General features: G+C 35.5%; 1 protein-coding gene across 6 annotated transcripts in view; it reads right to left on the bottom strand.

The window, feature by feature from the left end:
* Lepr (leptin receptor) overlaps window positions 1-19,674 on the bottom strand; it is a 110,454-nt gene that overhangs the window by 28,819 nt on the left and 61,961 nt on the right. For all 6 annotated transcript variants that reach the window (XM_074079866.1, XM_074079861.1, XM_074079863.1 and 3 more), the window contains 7 exons: window positions 18,463-18,668; window positions 12,983-13,125; window positions 11,281-11,425; window positions 6,119-6,409; window positions 5,842-5,959; window positions 2,982-3,181; window positions 1,028-1,176 (listed from right to left, as the gene is read on the bottom strand). In XM_074079866.1, coding sequence (XP_073935967.1) covers window positions 1,028-1,176; window positions 2,982-3,181; window positions 5,842-5,959; window positions 6,119-6,409; window positions 11,281-11,425; window positions 12,983-13,125; window positions 18,463-18,668 — 1,252 coding nt within the window. The remainder of the gene's footprint in view (window positions 1-1,027; window positions 1,177-2,981; window positions 3,182-5,841; window positions 5,960-6,118; window positions 6,410-11,280; window positions 11,426-12,982; window positions 13,126-18,462; window positions 18,669-19,674) is intronic.

The following is a 19,674-nucleotide window of genomic DNA, read 5'->3' on the forward strand; positions in this document are numbered from 1 at the left end:
AATTTAAGATAGGGTCTCACTTTATGCCTGCTCTGGCCTGAACAGTGATCCTCCTATATGTGCTTCCCGCATAGATGGATGACAGGTGTGCACCACCATGCCCAGCTTTTACTGGTTGAGATGGAGTTTTGTGAGCTTTTTGCCCAGCCTGGCTTCAAACTGGGATCTTCTCAATCTCCACCTCCTGAGTAGTTAGGATTCCAGGCTGGAGTCACTGTGCCTGGCCTAAAGTAAGGATGTTTTGTGCATTTTTTCATTGCCTTGCTGAGGACAACCTTTTGGACTGATTCACTTTCAATCTCATTTCCCTAACATTCTCTCATCCTTCTACTGGTCCTTTTCCTCTAATCATCTATCCGTAAAGACTTAAGAATTTTAACTTAGTTCTTGGTAGGATCCTCTCTAGAAAATCAAGCAGATAAAACTCACATTCAGCTTAATTGAAATAATTGTGATCTCATGACATAAATACATTTTTTGATATTTCTAGGTCTTTGCAAGCAGAAGTCACAAAACTGACAGGAAAAGCCATTAAATTTGCTCTTGCCACTGTAAATATGATTCTGGTTGTTTAATAAAAGCAGATGCTTTCAAAAAGTATTCCATTAAACCCATGTGTACTAAAGGACATTAATAGATGTTAGTGGAGAAGATGTTCCTTAGAAAAACAAGTTTGAAAACCCTTGGATAAAATAAAGTCACAAGTGTTTCTTTAATGTTAGATCTCTCCAGACCTTTAATATGTTCCTCTACCCTAGGAAGGCACAGAGATACAGAGTTTCCTAAACTTATTTAACCATGCAATCTTCTTTTCAAAGGATATTTTATAAGACCAATGTTGTGTGAAACATACTTTGGGAAATGATGGATCAAGAAATTTTGTCCTCAAAAAGGTTAGACTTTGATGAAAATAAATACAGATTACAGTGTATACTTTTGGTATTGATGTTAAGCAATGAAACTCTTAAACATTATAAGAAACAACATTTAGTGAGGCAAGCTGAAGAAATGTCTAAGTAAAAGATACCTTCCACTGTATTTCTTTTCCATTTAAGCCATATCGAATTTGGAACTGAAGATTATTCTCTGGAAAGACTGGCTTTTCCCAAGATATTTTCAATAATCCAATGTTTACAGTAATTTCTGCTTTCACACTAGATGGAGGCAGTGGTTTTACTAGAAATGGTAAAAATGATATTAGGCAATGGTAGCTTAAAAGTAATTAATGCTTAAAAATATTAGTTTATCTTAATAACTTATATTTATAAAGCAATATCTTTTTTAAAAGCTTTCTAAATTGTTCCCTTATTATCTCTCTTATAATCTTATGTAATATGTAAGATAACAATTGTCTCTATTTTGCAAACAAAGAGATTGATTGAAAAAAATCAGTACATTATCCATGTCACTCTGCAAGTTGATAGAACTGATTAGAAATTGCGTCGTTAGGACTGGGAGTATAAGTGCAGTGGATAGAGTGCTTGCCTAGCATGAGCAGGGCCCTGGGTTCAATTTATAGCATAGAGGGGAAAGGAAAGAAAAAGAAAAAAATAAAGAGGAAAGAAGGAAGGGAGGGAAGGAAGAAAGAAAAGAAATTGAACCATGGGCTCTACAAGCGAAAGTAATCATACTGAAAACCTGATAATTATCAGTGGAAATCTCTGTTCTCCATGGAGTTTTAATTGCAGGCCAAAAAAACTCACATGCACTTCACCAATTGCTACTTCTCTGGGTTTCAAACGCTTCCTTCACTATTATGGAGTATTTCTAGGCCAAGATTAAAGGTAGTAGTCTCACAAAGTAAAACCTTAGTTTCTATACTCTGAAAAAAATAGGCATTTAATAAGCAGAAATAGAGGCAAAGATGACCTGGATGGCAAGTGATTTTTTTAAGACAGTTCTTAAAATATAAATATATGAACAAGATATGTTTAAAGACATAATCTTAAAAGAGAAATGCAAAGAAAAAAGTTGTCTTGTTTTCTTATCAACATTTTGTTTTCTTAACTGAAAACTTTAGCTTAGACTTACATCCACTACATACATTTTCCCTGAGTTCTTAATTTTTAAGGGCCACTTTTCCTAACAATAAAAGACAATTTGGAAACTTGACATGTTTGAAATGGAGAGCCTGAAACCCTAAGCATAACCAGGCACCTCTGGAGCTCCTAACTGTGTCATGACTTCCAGCATTAACTTCACAGTGCCAATTACATTTACATCATCATGTCTGGATTATCTGTACCAAGAGTGGATGGGAGACTCCATGCAGAAGGCATAGATCCAGTTGGTATGTGAAAAAGAAAGCTATTCTTTAACTTCTGTTTACACACGGGTCACTTATCAAAGATTTCACAATGATATCAGAGGGATATCAAATTTCTCAAGAGCTCTCTGAATCCTTTGATCTCGGAATGTCTTTTATAAAGAATGTCTTAAATACCATGATGGATATCATCATTCTTGTCTATTTTCTCCACTTCACTTCAAATGTTTTGAATGCTTCTGCCATACAGCCTCACAAACTAAAGCCTTGGGTTATGACTACTCTGATTATAAAAACTCTTGGATTATCCAATTTAGACTTTTGAATTAGAAACACCAACTATTTTCATAACTACACTGGAAGAAAAGCCTAGTTTGTATTATTTATTTTAAAAAATCACTAAATTTCATTCATAATGGCCCATGTAATTCATCGAGTAGTATGCCGAAAATATTCCAATTGCTGTGAAATAGTTATCCATGATTATGAACAAGCAGACTATAAATAATATAAACTAAACTCAGTAACATAACATAAACTCAAACCTATAAAGCTTTCTAAGGCTGATCATCTTCTTATTCCATTGTAAACATAAACAATTTTCTCTGGAAAATCTACAGTGATGAGAAAATGTCAAAGGACAACATTAATCCTGATTTGATTTGCATTCAAATATACTAACTAAAATGCAAACACACAACACAATTTGACATACCTACAGAATCAGGGAGGACACATGTTGGTGGAGAGTCAAGTGAACCTAAAGTGTGGTTGATCCTAATCCACATTGTGTAGCCAGACAACAGAAAGATTGGCTGGAAAATGCATTCATAAAAGCCATCCTTCTGCAAATGGCAATCTTTGGGCTCAGATATGGTTTGAACAGATGGTCTATCAGAACAATAAAGGCTGCTCCTTAAAAGATACAAAAATTATCAATTAGTACACAGCATTAAGATCAAAGCAATAAGAATGTTTGAGAAAGTCGGTGTTTAAAAGAGATAGTTTTGGTCCATCTAAAAATACATTTTTTTTTAATTAGAAAGGTACTCTTGAATTCCCAGCTATATCCCAATCCTATGTCTATCCATAGAAGCATAGGGTAATTCCTACAAAATATTTCATTAGTCACTATGTTGAGTGTACATGAAAATGCTCTGACAGAAAGATAATACAGTTAGAGATAACAATAAAGTCAAGCTAATATTTTTATTAATGATACAATTTTCAAAGAATAGATCAAAAGTAACTCCTGAGATGGGAATAAGGCAACTTCCTCACACTTTAAATAGGAGATTAAATTCTACCATAAATTTAACATGTAACTGACAGTAAAGTACAGCTTCATCAGCAGTGCCCTAATTCTTCCTATTTCAAATCAAAAAGAATTGAGGAAAAAATGTTTGAGACTCAACCAACACTCTACCTTAGAACATACAGCACTTCTTTGACACAGCTTTTCGGTCACTATTTGCTCTGACTATGGCATTTAAGTGGCTGAAGTAGCAGTGACTCCACAGAGGTGGGAGTGAGGAAGTGAGAAGAAAGTAAAAAAAGTTATGTTTTTTTAAATTTCCTTGACATTTCCAGTGTGTGTGTGTGTGTGTGTGTGTGTGTGTGTGTGTGTGTGTTAGAATAAGTAATGGTGAGAAAAAAATGAAAATGAAGAAAAAGAGGTCATCTCTGAGAAGAAAATAAGAGCAGTCTACAAGAGCAAATGATTCGCAGCACTCTCGTAACAGCAATAACCATCTGTTGAATGTTTTCTAGGAGAAGTTATATCATTTAATCATAATTAAATGAAATACATCATTAATTCTCTTAGAAACTCCATAAGACTATTACCTCCACGTTTTATAGGCAAGGAAATTAAGGCTTGGAAGGCTTAGAGCTCACTCAAGTATACGCACTTAGTTTCATGGTTATCCTGTAGCTGTCAGTAAGGAAATGAGGCAGGGAGCTTATGTAGCAGACTTCCACAAACACATCTTTTAATGTGAAAATGCCATGGGAAGAATGTAAGGACAGATTGTAAAAGTAAAATGGCATACCACAAACTTTCTGTTGACTTAAAAATACTCAAAGCAGGTAGGATAAAGATAGCTGTTATTCCCATTTGAGAAATGTAGAAATTGGTGCATTTTTTTCTACTATACACAAGAATAGGCTCATAGAATTAAAAACAAAGTTCAGGTCACAGTATTGGAGGAAGAGGGTATAATTTTCAAGTTCAAATTTTAGATTTAAAGAACAAAAGAGCACACTGTACAAAGTGAAAGTCTCCAATACAAATAATATACTGAGGTATAGTGTTTAAGAACAGTATATGTACTTGAAAACTCTGATAGAATATTGTAAAAATTAAAATGTAATTTTTAAGTTCTAATCAAGATAATATCATTTTAGATAAATGCTAGGTAAAGACAAGGGAAATACCATGAAAACATGTCTTTTAAAAACCAAGGTAAAAATAAGCAAGCACAAATTTCTACTTAATAAACTCATTACTTCTTATTAACTATTGTTTATGTCCTGAATAACCTCACCTAGGGATTGAACTCAGGGCCTCACACTTACTGGGCAAGTGCTCTATCACTGAATTTTCCTTTTGAGAAAGGATCTTGCTAACTTTGTCCAGACTGGAACTCCCAATCCCCCTGATTCCACCTCCAGAGTAGCTGGGATTGCAAGTGTGAAACAGCACACTCAGCTCCTCACCTAGTTCTAAAAGCATTCATATTGTTTCTTATAATCTTCATGTCTCTGACTCTAACTTTTTTCTAAAATATTAAACTTTTTTAATCCTCCACATTCTACTCTAAACAATTCTCTAAGTCAAATTAAAATGTATATAAACTTTTCTTGCATATCATTCAAGAGTTAATATTCAGTTTTAGATAATTAGTTGTCAGACATGATAATTTGAAGTAACATATTACAATTTTCTTAAGCTCAGGTAGGAATATTTTTCAAGAATTGCCATTACTAGCCAGATGCCATGGCTCATGCTTATAATCCCACCATGAGAAAAAATTATAGGAAGGCAGAGATTACAAGGATGGTTTGAGGTCAGCCTAGACAAAAAGGTAGCCAGACTCCCATTTCAATAACCAAGCTGGATATTGGTAGCATGTGCCTATCATCCCAGCTACACAGGAAGCCTAAATAGAATTGCAGTCTGGGCCATTTGGGGCAAAAAAAAATGTGAGACCCTATCTCAAAAATAACTAAAAGCAAAAAAAATCTAGAAGTGTAGCTCAAGTGGTAGAGTGACTGCCCAGCAAACTCAAGACCCTGAGTTCAACCCCCAGTACTCAGGAAAATAAGAAGGAAAAGAAAGAAAGGAAAGGAAGGGAGAGAGGGAGGGAGATAAGAAAAAAAAGGAAGGAGGGAGGGAGGGAAAGAAGATTGCATTTTATATAATCCCTCAAACCCTCAGACATTTCCCAGTTAATTATATCCTGCCTCTGCTTTCAGGAAGAAAATTTATAAGGCTACCGTTATGGTAATATTTCAGTAGATAATCTTTATCTCACCATACCCACAGAAAACAAAGCAGCAAAAATAATACATACCTATGATATCTCAACTGCAAAGAACTTCCCACAAGTGATTGGATTGTATTGGCTGACCATCTGCAAGTCATTTTAGTTAAGTACCCATCAGTTTCACATGATATATTGATATTGACATCTATTTAAAACACATTAAAATATTAATATTAAGCAAAAACACCAAAAAAATTTTAATGAAAAACATTCTTCCTACATCTTTAATAGGACTCCAATAAAGAGCCCATAAAGGAAAAAGTGATCTTATGGGACAAAAGGAGCAAAGCCCCAGAAGTCTTACCAATCACATATAATTCAGCATAACGATGGTGGCACTCATGTTCGTTGCAGCAGTACACTGCATCATAGGTAAACTTCCCTCGTGGTTTGGTGGCTTTCAAGTTGGAAAGAGTGACTCTGCTAACATGGTCACTTATAACGTTACACTGCCTTTGAGGAATTTTCTCAGCTAAGTTCATCCACCAAACAATCTTTTCTGAGGAAACGGTCTTGTTTTCATTTTTATAGATGCAGTGAAAAGAAACGTTAGACCCAACACTTGTCAGAATTTTAGGTGGAAAATATATGACATCTGTAACAAGGACAGAAAAGTCAATCAGATGAAGACAGAAAACACCATGAAAGCAACTCATCCCATGTAAAAACTATTCACGACACAGTCCCAGGTCAAAAATAAAAATGAGTACACCAAGAAATTGAAAGACTCTGTAATTGCTTGTTCATGGAAAGATTTTTTTCTCAGGATTAGCTTGAAGAATAACCTAATTGCCATTCTAACATCTATACACAGGGACGTGATTAGATTTGTTACTCATTTTGTTTGATCAGCATTGAAATGGCTTCATAGAATCCCTTATGACCTGCTGTGAAAGCTTTTCTTGTCTAAAGAAAAGGTTTATGGTGGCAAATGACATTTCTTTTATTTTGTAAAAAGAAATGTACTATGTACTTTTGTGTAAACACTGAATAGTCTGTAGTCATCTTGAAACTGTCTTCTGTAGTGCTGTCTTCTTGGGCAATGCGGAATTGCATGACTTTCTGTTTGTGTCCTTTGCAGTCTTTTTCCCCCCTCCCTGTCCTCCTTCCTACTAGAAAACAAAGGGCCACCCTGATCTGGTCCTGGCTTGCAAGACCCTAAGCTCCGCAGACTTTGCATGCCAGCCCCTCTACCCCGTGTACCACGTGTGTTTCATCTCCTATTCTTTTAAATTCATGGTTACTACTGTGGGAGAGAGTAACTGTACACAGCTTTAATTCAATCATACTTATAAAAATATTTTCTTATACTCTGCTTTATGCTTTCGGTATTGCCAATCTTTAAAAATTAAATGGTCTTTGATAATGGATCTATTTTGTATTGCCTTATTAAGATCAAATACTTCTTGTCATTCCATTCTTTATCTTTTACTTTTGTGGAGTTGTTGTCTTTAATTAAAACTTCTCTAAACACTAAAAGAAAAGAAAGAACTCCTGCTCTCAAGCGAATGGAGCTTCTGTGAATGTCTTTGCTAGCTTCTAAACACAGAGACTTGCTTACTCACCACAAAATATGTTTTAGTCAGTAACTGTCACTTGCTAATTGTTTTGCAACAAATTAGTGAAACAGAGTGTAATTCCACAGTGATACATTTCCATCAGATCCTGCTTTAAGAAAGAATAGGGAAGCTGAGGGTAAGTTCTTAGAATAGATCACTCTGAGACAAAATCCTGATGGAGAAAGGGTTGCTGCTATTGTCATATTTGGATATGTGAAAATTTAAGTAAATAGCTAAAGTGGACAAACAAGGCAAAAATAAGAAAATTAGTTAGGAAATGTAATATGAATGATGAACAAGTACAAGAAAAACTCATTAAAACCCAAAGTGTTTGGAAAGGATACGGCAGATAAATGAATTCATAAGAGAGTGACATGGAATGTTTCCGTTCAACAAATGTGACTATGGCACCTGTCAGTGAGCAATGCAGGAGACTCGAGTAATATTTAAATCCTAGATATAAGGAGGAAGGTTCTTTCCGTGAAGAACAGGAAGTTCCCAAGTTTGGAGAAACACGCTTTGCTGTTGCACAGCGTTCAGAAGAAAGGCTCACAGGAGGTAACTGACATGATGTGTAGAAATCAGCAAGCTGAATTGCAACAATAAACCTCATTTCCCAGGTATTGCAAAAGATGGTGTTTCATAAAAACATTTGACACAATTAAGCTTACTATTTAGTATTGAGTATCAAACTTTAGTATCACTAGAAATCCTGCATAATCCTATTTGATGTACTTCTCTGACTTATTTTTAGTGTTTACAAACACAGACCTTAAATGAGACCTCCAGTTCTATCTTTCTAATTGTGTGAACTCTTATAAGTTATTTAATTTCCTTAAATCTATCCCATAAAGTTGTTCAGAGGATAAAATGATAAGAATAATATATGTAAACCACCTTAAAAACAGGAAGCACCTTTTGTTCAATAGGGAAATCAGAACCTTGTTGTGTTATTTCTGATTTGATATATATCACTATACCATTGCATTGCTACAGTAGATAATACTGCAATCCAGAAATATTTTTGGAGAGCTACTGAGGGGAATAAGTGTTTTGTTTTCATTCTTTGTGTCCCTAAGGTCTGCTTTCTATTTGGTAAGTTTCTGTCTTTCCCCTAACACTCATCTGTTACCATTCAATGGTAACTAGGCAGTCCAAGTTTCTCACTGGGAACTTAAATGTTAAGTTCTCTCTCAGAACTTAAATGACTCCGATGGCCCATAAGCTAAAGGCTTGCTCCCCAGTCTGTGGTGCTATTGGGAGGTGGTAGAACCATTAGGAGATGGAGACTTAGTGGGAGGAAGTCAGGTCAGTGGGAGCGTGCCTCTGAAGGGGATATCGGAACCCCAACCCTTTCCTCCCCCTATGACTCCTGGCTGAAAGAGGTGAACAGACCACAGGGTATGACCATGATGTACTGTGCTGCCACGGCCCAAAGAAACAGGACCAATCAACCATGAACTGAAATCTTGAAACTGTGAGCTAAAATCAATATTTCCTCCTTCTAAATTGTTTTTTCTCAGGCATTTTTGTCCTGACCTCAGAAAGTTAACTAACAGGCCTCTATTACTCACTGTCAGGATTTGTCATTCATTTTTGGATTTTTCTATTTGGGATGTTTTAAGTCACAAGAGGGACACCTAAGTGATGAATAAGTAAAAGCCTCGCTGTTGATGGTCATATGATTGGATATTTTATAAGCAAATCACTGACAAAGTTGTATGTATGTATACTTATACTAATAAAAATAAAAGCCAACATATGAAAAAAGAAAGCAAATTTTATCTCGCAGATATTGCTATATGCTATAAAAGGGTTTTGTAGAAAGTAAAACAGAATTAGAAAGACCTAAAAACCTAAGTAGAGTGGCCAATCCTAGGCAAAATGCAACACAAAAACCATTGTATTGTATTGAACTAAATATAGTAAAAATAATATCGTCAAGAATTATTATTCCAGAAAGGTGTTGATGTATAACTTGAATCCTAGCAGACTTTGAAAAACAACATTATTCTTTTAGAACGTCCCTCTTTTTCGGAGATACCAAGTTTTCCATTCTAATTATGAAATAAAACAGCAAACAATGAATTCATTTTTCTGTGGAAGAGAAGTATCTCACCACCTGGTTAAATATAAGCAGCAAGCCGCAGGCTCTCCATGGAGGTAGAGACAGTGGCCTTCCGCTTCCTTTCTACAGCTTCCCTCTTTCCCTGTCCACCTTGCCAATAGCACTAGATGAAAGTCTCTACCAGAACACCTCTGAAATCTGATGTCAATTCATTCACCTCTACATCTTCCACAGATGATCATTAAGATCTACTAATCAATAGCACATAATTAAAAATAGAAGATGCAGTCTTCCTTAGAAAAACAAAAATTTCAAAACCTGAATTGTCAGCATCATATTACAGAATGTGATAGTCGACTCTTTGACGAATAGAGACTTAAAATTCACATCTTCTAAATGTGTCCCCAACAGATCCCCGAGTCTCCCAGGCACAGAATTAATCACTCCACTTGTTCAGCACTTCCTTTAGCTCTTTGCACAATCTCACTTTGTGCTAGGCAATTGGTTACACATGGTGTCAGTCCTCCCTCCCCTTAGATATTGAGATTTTGAACTCACAGGTTGTAGATTCATAAAGAATAATTGTATCAAGTATTAACTAAGTGCTTATTAAGACATAGGTGCTCCGATATCTGGTGAGTATTTTATTGCATTATTGCATTTTATCCATGTGAAAACAACCCTGTTTTACAGGCAAGGAATTTGAGACACAGAAAGATTAAAAAATTCTCCAAATAAGAGGTGAGTCTAGTACTTCTACAAACTGTCAGACTGCAAAATCAATGCACTTAAATCTCTAATGTTTGCTCTCTATCTACTTGCTTTTAGACTAATTAACACTTTTTAAATGGTAAGTAATCAATAAGTAAACTTGGCAAGTTAAATGGGCTGAATGTTTGCTGATTATTTTACACGGTACTTGTTATTTCAATATAACCATTATCAGCCTGAATAAATTTGAACAAGAAAAATATATTCCCTTTGGGGCTGGATGTGGCTCAAGTGGTAGAGCACCTGCTTTACAAGAATGAAGCCCTGAGTTCAAATTCCAGTCCCACCCAAAAAAAAAAAAAAAAAGAAAGAAAAATATATTCCCTGTTGACAGATCAGACAACAAAGGGCCATAAGTGTCTTCCTGGAGTCACTACTCAGCACATGACAGGATTAGGATTACGCCAAGACTCCTGGGCCTCCATATGAAACATGACACCTGATTTTTATGATGTTCTGAATGAAATGCAGTTTTTCTGATGTTAAAATAACCTCAAAACTATGAGAACTTACATGGAAAACTCTATAAGCAAGCAGCTCCAGTGAAAAGAATTCATTTACTAAGTAACATATATTAAAATAAAATTTTATATTTTCATACTTTCTATTTATGTCAAATATACTTAGTTTTCAAATATAAATTAAGGAATTATTAGTATAAGTGGCATTCTGAATCTGTTAATTTGGAAACTTTATATTAACTTCTTTTTTTACTTTTTTTTTTTTTCTTTGAGACAGAGTCTCGCTATGTAGCTCAGGTTGGCCTTGAGCCCACAGTTCTTCTGCCTCAGCCTCCCAAGTGCAGGGCTTACAAAAGTGAGCTACTATGCCCAGCTTAACTTTTCATCTTTTTAATAAGAAAAGCAACTCAATAAGAGACTGTTTTAGAAGTGTGTAAACACAGAAACTCTAACACAATTTTAATTTAAAAATTATCTGGTCAAAATTGAAATAATATATTAATATCGTTATCTTTACCCTTGTGTTTCAGGACCATAAAAGTTAAGGTATTTATAATATACGAAAGGTAAATTCTAGCAGTATGTTTCCCAAAGCCACATGACCCACCTGGTGTGGTAAAGACATGAGGGGTACTCCAGTCACTCCAGATTCCTGGGCCATCCAGCTTCTTGGCCCTTACCTGAACTTCATATGAGGACCCAGGAAGCACAGTGTCTACCAGCAGGGATGTATCTGAGACAACCTCATCAACCTGTTAAATATTGTGTTAAAACACAAGAGCATCAAGTCAAGGGAGAACCTGTACTCAAATGAATCATATCCAGGTCTCAACAGATTCCAAATAATTAAAATACGACATAGGTTATCTGGCCGAAGATGAATTAAGACAGAAATCAATGACTACATAACAAATGTTTGTACATTAGTCAATAAAATGTTAAATAGCCTGGGGTCAAAAAAATCACGATGATAATTGGCAAATATTGTTAATCGAATGATAATGAACATATGACCTTTAGAATTTTGAGAAATGCAGCACAAGTGGGTGGGAAGCTTCCAGCCACTGTTGCCACCTGTGACACACCTGGTAGATAAAGATAGGCAGGGGTAGAGCGAGAACCATACAGACACCTATAAAAAGCTGCACAGAGGGAGCTAATGATTTTAAGAACCTGATAATAACCTACAGTGCATAAGTCAAAACACAACTTACAAACTAGAAGAGAAAATATCTGAGATCAAACGCTGCACAAAACAACCTCTAGCTAAGAATTGCTTAGGGAATAAATTCAGTTTTCCTGTAATGTACAATGACAAAGTCATTGAACTCTCTGGCCTCTTAAGACTCTTGGATAGGAGGAAAGGGGTCATGGACTAAAAATGATGAAAAGCATCAGGAATGCCCAGAAAAATATCAGATCGCTCATAGCTGACATTCTATTATATCCAACTCACAGGAGAGAAGGCAGAAGCTGACAGTAGCCCTAACTCTGCTTTTCTGTATATGACATAGCCAGTTCCCACGTGGCAATTTGTAAAAATAAAGCCTTTAAAAAATAGCCCAGATCTAAAAAGACTTTTTTTTAAACCTCTGAATTATATAACATTTAATTTTGCAAGTAACATGAAAAATATTCACATGACCCAAGAAGCCATTAATGACTTCCTTCCTCCTCCCCTGCCTCTGACATCATCCACTAATACTGTCACCTTCACTCACTGCCCTCAGCCACACTGTCCTCTGCATTGTTGCTCTCTCTGCTTGGAACCCAATTCCCCCAGATATCTAGCTTGTCACCCATCTCCTTCAAATCCTTGCTCAAACATCACCCATCTCAATGTGGCCTCCCACCGCAACCCTTCATCCTCCACCAGCATGTTCAAACCTCCTCCTCTGATAGCTCTATAATCCCAGGTATCTTGATGCACATAACAGTTCCTGGCACCAAATGGGTACTCAATAAATACTTACTTACTGAATGAATGAATGAATGAAAAAAGAGTTTGACAGACTTTACAGCAAAAATGCACACACTGCATGTAAACAAATATGCCAAGCAATACAAAATAAGAATGAAATATAAGAGCCGTGGTACACAGATGAAAAACAATTATAAAGTTTCTGTAACTCGACTCCCCATAGTTCTGTGTATCTACAAAATGTCTGTAATATATACAATTCAATTATAATTCATTTTGCTCTAGAAGGAGCATGAATATTTAATAGGCAGAGGACAATTTCTATGAGATGTAGGGAAGTCTTTAATTACCTCTCAACTTTTTATTTTATTTACTAAGATATACTTACTTCCCTCCTAACTGTAGAATTCTCTGAATATTTCACTTGATATTGAAGTGGAAATGGTGCCAATGTTGGGCTGCACCAAGAAATCCTTAAATTACCATGATCTGTGATTTCCATATGCAAACCAGATGGTGGATGTGGCTTCACTTAAGAAAAAACAAAATACTTTTGAGTCAAGCAATTTTAATGGCAGTCATATCTGAATAAAAGGACAGCAAAATGGATTTTCAACACATCCTGCCTTCCAACTACTTAAAAGGTAACCCTATCCAAAGACTAATTACAGAACCCAAACACAGCTATGCTATTGGCTCTACTCCACGTGACTCATTTAGTTTATTTGGAGTTTTATTAAGTAAATTACTGCTGAATTCCAATGCATGTGTACATGTTTGTCTATGCGTATGCATTTGTATTTATAAGTATTTGGCTATATGTATGTACATACAGTCTTAAACAACAAAGGCCATTAAAATATGTGGAGGAACAATTTAAATATCTTACAATAAAGGATTACTTGAATAAATTACAGTTCATAACATAATGAAAATCTATACAGTCATTAAAAATCATACTGCAGATGCTCATGCCTGTTGTAATGTTAGCTATTCGAGAACTGGAGATCAGAAGATTGTGCTTTGAGACTGGCCTGGGCAAAACATTCATGAAGGCCCCCATCTCAATCAGTAAAATTGGATGGTGGAAGGCACCTGTCATCCTTGCTAGGCAGGCAGTGTAACTAGGAGGATAATGATCCACACTGGTCTGGGCATAAATGCAAGACCCTATTCAAAATAAAACTAAAGCAAAAAAGGCTGGGGGGCAAGGCTCAGATGGCAGAGCACATGCTGAGAAAGCATAAAGCCATGAGTTTAAACTATGGTACTGCAGAAAAAGATCATATTGCATGTACAATTATATACATTAATAAAAGGGTGAAAAAAGAGAACAAAGCTAAAATATCATATCACAGAAGAATTTTGAAAATGTTTAAGTTCTACATTTTAAAAGTTATCACATATTTATGTTTACATTCTTGATTTATTAAAGTTAACGAGTAAAAGAGGGGATTGGTGGAGTGGCTCAAGTGGTAGAGCACTTGCCTAGCAAGTGTGAGGCCCTGAGTTCAAACCCAGTACCACCCCCCCCAAAAAAAAGAAAAAAGGAGGAGAGAGGGAGAGAGAGAGAAAGAAAGGAAAATAAAAACACATTTGTACAAATTTATATTAAAAATCAGAAGATTGTCAACATGGTAGAAAACAGATGATACTTTTTCTTCTTTGTACATACCTGTATTTACAAGGTTTTCACAATTAATATTAATATAATAATTATTCATATATATACAAATTATCACTATATTGAAATGTTCACTTATTTTAACTATTTTCAATAAATAAAATGGTATAGAATATTTTTCACATTTCATATTTTCAGAAATTTAGATGTAGTTTATCCTCTTCCCCTTTAGCCAAAATTGATGAAGTTTTATTTTATGTGACATATTACAAATTTCAGTTACTTTAAGGCCAGAATGTCTAACCACTAAAATCTAGAAACAAGTAAATTTTACTATGTTCCCATGACTAAAAATAATGCAAAACAAAGACATCTCAAAAAAGTAAAGTCATGAAATTACAAGCTATTGTACATTTGCTATCTGTATACTAGTGCGCATTAAAAGTAGAAATACATAATTAAATTTTCCCTGGATCCACTACATAGGCAGTGCCAGATTTATTCCCACTCACCTGCTTCTGTCACTGCAATGTTCTCAGAAGAGTTGACATTACTCACTCTCCACTTTGTATCCCAAGTCCTAACCAAGCACTGTGGTCAGATCTTCCCATCGACCTACCAAATCTGCTCTTATCAAGGCCACTGTCAACTTCCAATTATTTTACTCTGCTTCTCAGCAGCACTCCATATAGCTGCTCACTCCTTCCTTCTTGAAATACTATTTTTCATTTGGTTTCTTACATACCACACTCTTTTACGCCCTCATTATCACTAATTGCCCCTCAATCTTTCTGTTCTAAACTCTGAATGGGTGATCTCATACAATCCCATGTACTAATGCCAAGTATATACCTCCATATTTGGTGCTACCATACACCAAGATGTTCAGTCCAAGTCTAAGGGCAACCCTTGATTCCTCTCTGTCTTCCATACCCTACAGACCAATCCACTAGTAGATCCAGTCATCACCATCTTCCGAATAAACCCCAATCCCATCAGTTCTGTATTTTTTCATTGTTACAGCCCTAAACCAACTGACCTATCCCCAAAACCTCTTACTAAAGCTCCTCCATCCACTCATCCAACTATCCTTCACTCTCTTCCTTATTAATTTCATTTTCCATAATGCAGAATAACTTTTAAACACACACGTACATCTGATCATGCACACCCCTAATTCAAAAGTTTCATTGTGATTGCAATGAAAACAAAACTCTATAACCCTGGCCTATGATATGCACTATACCCAATAAGTGTGCCCTTGTCTCCAAATATTCTATGCCTCATTTAATCCAAACACAAGGGCTTCCTCTTTTGTTCCTTGAATCACCAAATTCATTGTATCAAAAGGAATTCATGAATGTATTCTTCCTATTAGAAGTATCCTTTTTTTATTGTCAGTGATTTATTAAAATTTTATTTCATGTAATAACTTATATAATTAATTTCTATTTGAAAACAGTCTGCAACAAAATATTTCTACACCATTTTTTTCTTCCAGCAATATATACAGATTAGCAGACTAACACCACATCCTCATGTTGAAACCACTTGATAAGAACAAAACAGACTTTGCACAAGGCTGAGGTGGGAAATTATAAAGATGTCTTCATTAGCCCTAAACTCATCATCTTCCTCTGGAATATCACATGGCCAAAACAAAAGTAGAAAGTAAAGCAGGAAGGGATGCAGTAGATAGGAAGAGATGCAGTCGATAGGAAGGGATGCAGTAGATGATAGGCAGGGATGCTGTAGATAGGAAGGGATGCAGTAGATGATAGGAAGGGATGCAGTATGTAGGAAGGTATGCAGTAGATAGGAAGGGATGCAGTAGATAGGAAGGGATGCAGTAGATAGGAAGGGATGCAGTAGATGATAAGAAGGGATGCAGTAGATGATAGGAAGGGATGCAGTAGACAGGAAGGGATGCAGTAGACAGAAAGGGATGCAGTAGATAGGAAGGGATGCAGTAGACAGGAAGGGATGCAGTAGATGATAAGAAGGGATGTTGTAGATAGGAAGGGATGCAGTAGATGATAGGAAGGGATGCTGTAGATAGGAAGGGATGCAATAGATAGGAAGGGGTGCAGTAGACAGGAAGGGATGCAGTAGACAGGAAGGGATGCAGTAGATAGGAAGGGATGCAGTAGATAGGAAGGGATGCAGTAGATAAGAGGCCATGAGAGACACAGGACCAACACAGCATGACAGACAAGGAAAACACTTCACAGGATGTTTTTTTAAACTATTAACAGTTCTTATAAGTTATTCAGAGATTATGCAACTTTTTAAATGACCCAACTTCTGTCGTAGTTCAAGGATAACAAAGTCCAGTCACAGCTTGAAGTAAGTAGTATTATGTACACGCTTTTAAATACTCATGTGGAGTGTGAGAAAGTGAGGAAAATGACACTGGGGTGGGGGCAAAGGAAAGCTTGACTAGACAGAGTTAAAATGTCCCTTCAAAAATGGAATCTGTGACCTCAGCATCACATTGGAAGCCAGCAGAAACAGAATTGGAATTTCAGAACCACTAGAAAGAGAAAAGGTTAATTATAAAAACTATAGCTGGTGTTATGCATCAGGAACAAATGTTATAACACATCTGTCATTCACATGTGGGTTCATGTAATTTATCTTCAGTTAGAATTATTATTTATTCAGTAGCTGAAGCCCAAGAACTGCTGATATGCTCAAGTGAGGAAGCATTTGCTAGTCTCTTGACTCCAGCCTTTCTTAAGTGAAATGATCACGAAGTACAGTTTGCTTGTTCTGTAAAACAATTTTGACTTGATTTCGAGTAAGCTGCACTGCCAGCATCTGCATCCCACCCCACCAGCATCCTCCCGTCTTAGATCCCACGGTTCTGCGCACCTCTTCAGCTTCACTGGTCTACACGTCATGCTGCCGTAGCAAATGCTGTGCTGACTTCTGGATCCTATTTTCCTTGACCTGGTATGTTGGAGATATTATGTTACCTTAGGTGGTTTGTAAACATGAACTTGGACAGGTTCTACTCCTTTAATGTGTAAGTTAAAACTCCTTAAACACTGGCTTCATGGCTGTGCAAGTCAAGACTGGGTTGAGACAGAGTCCTTACAAATACCAAAAAAATTTAAATGTATTATCTCTTTAGTGTTCAGACATTTAAACATTTCTTTAGTAGATACAGTAACTCATTTCTGGATTGAAGTATCTTTTACTCTGGATTTTTTACATGGATATCTCCTCGTATTCAGTTCAAATACTACACCCCAAAAGAGGCCTTTGACTACTATACTAAACATAACTCCCACCCCGACACTCCATCACATGTCCTGTTTTAATTCTTACATTGTACTCAAAATTTTCATACATTATCATATTGAATATAAGGAAAGATAGTTTTCCCTAAAAGTATACCTATATAAGGACAAAAAGGGTATTCAAGTTCATATAAATTCTTTGATAGCACTTGCCCTTAACTACTTTATTTTGCAGTTAAATTCAATGCTTCACTAACTTGAATGTGTCTAAAAATGACCAGGTAGAACTAGTTTTGAAAAGAGAAGTCTATGCTGTTTACTAACTATTATGTCTTTTCTTTCCCTGTGGGAATTTCACAATTGAAGTACTTGGATGTCATTGTAACTATGCTGTAAAGATCACAACTATATTTCTACAAAGCAAAATATTGGAAAGTCCTAATATTAAACTGTAATCATAAACAGACTCAAATGTTCTATCTCTCAAGAACTTAAAAGCGAGTAGAAGTGAATACGGAAAATTGTGGCTTCAGTGATGTCAGAGTCAATGATGCATAGAAGGATGTAAAGAGTTGAATAAAATTGTTTCAGGAAATACACATGGAAAATACTATAACGTGAATTATATACACATACTACCTCTAAGAAATATTTATGAAGGAATAAATTCAGTAGAAAGCATGTTTGTAAACAATTTTCAGAAATAGCTATGTGAGATGTGAAAAAGTAGCAACCAAACAGTGCCTATCCATTAGATAGATACAGGATTTAAAGAAATCAAACTGTTTTCAGGAAACAATTTAAGTGAAACCACAGAAACATTTATACAACTATTAACACATTCTAGAAGCTGGTTTGAATACATCTTAGTACTACCATGATCTACAGTGTTGGTCAAAATGATACAAGCCAGTGAAAAAATCTGTAATCCATGAGCAATTTTCAAACCCACCGTATGGTTGATGTTTAGCTGCATACTCATGTTAATGTGCAACTTACCAGCATTTATGGGCTGAACTGACATTAGAGGTGACTGAAAAATTACTCCACCAGATGTGATTTTCAAATACATAAGAAGAGTGTAGTTGAGTTTGACTGTTGTTACAGGCACGTGACAGTCGCAGTATTCCTGAACACTGCAGTTGCACTGGACAGTCTGAAAACTGTCTTTCTGGGGGGTCAGAGGCAAATCTATCACGTCAGACCTATATTAAAAAATAAGAGTTAAATGTTAACATGGTTGTAAAAGTAGTGGGTAGGCTTTTAAGTAGGATGCCACATCCAAATTGAGGAAAGCTATTAAAGACACCAAGCTTAAAAGGTTGAAAACAAGATATGCTACATACAGAAAAACAAAGTCAAGGGTTATTGCAGATTGATAGAAGTAACACGAGCAAGAAAATAGTGAAGCAACAATAAAGTATCAAAGGAAAGAAAAGATGTAACCCTAAAATCCTGCATGCAGTGAAAATATCTTTCAAATTAAATAGAAATAAAGACTTTTCTCAGATATACCAAAACTTAAAGAATTCATCACTGCTAGATCTGCATTACTTTTTAAAATGTTAACAGGAAGTCCTCTGGCAAAAGGAAAATGATAGCATGGAAATCTAGTTTCACAGAAAGAAATTAATATAACTAAAACGACAATTATTTATTTACTAATTAAAGCAAAAATTAATAACCACGTATTGTGGTGTTTATAGCATAACTAGAAGGAAAGCGTATGACATTAGAACCAAGCTTGGGAGGGGAAAATGTAAGTTGAAATGTTCTTCCACCACACACAAAGTAGTATGATATCATTTAGAGGTATAAAATCACTTTTATTATAATAAGCTAAGACATATATTTTTAATTCTAAAGCAACCACTAAAATGACAAAAAGAAGGCATAGTTAATAAACAACAAAACAGATTAAATATAATCATAAAAATACTTAATCCAAAAGAAAAGATAATAAGGGGGGAAAGAGTGAACTGAATAAATGAGGTAAGTAAAAATATAAAACATAAACATGTCATTAATCATATTAAATGAAATATCCCATTTAAAAGGCAGTGGTTATCAAATTGGAAAAGCAAGACCCAATTATATACAGCTCATCAGAAATCAATTTTATTTCTAAAACACAAATAAGCTAAAACACGTGGGTATAAACAAGAAATACCATTAAAAATAAGTCAAAATAAAGTTCAAAGGCTATTTTGG

This window comes from Castor canadensis, chromosome 7 (genome assembly GCF_047511655.1).
Source record: "Castor canadensis chromosome 7, mCasCan1.hap1v2, whole genome shotgun sequence".
Lineage (NCBI taxonomy): Eukaryota > Metazoa > Chordata > Mammalia > Rodentia > Castoridae > Castor > Castor canadensis.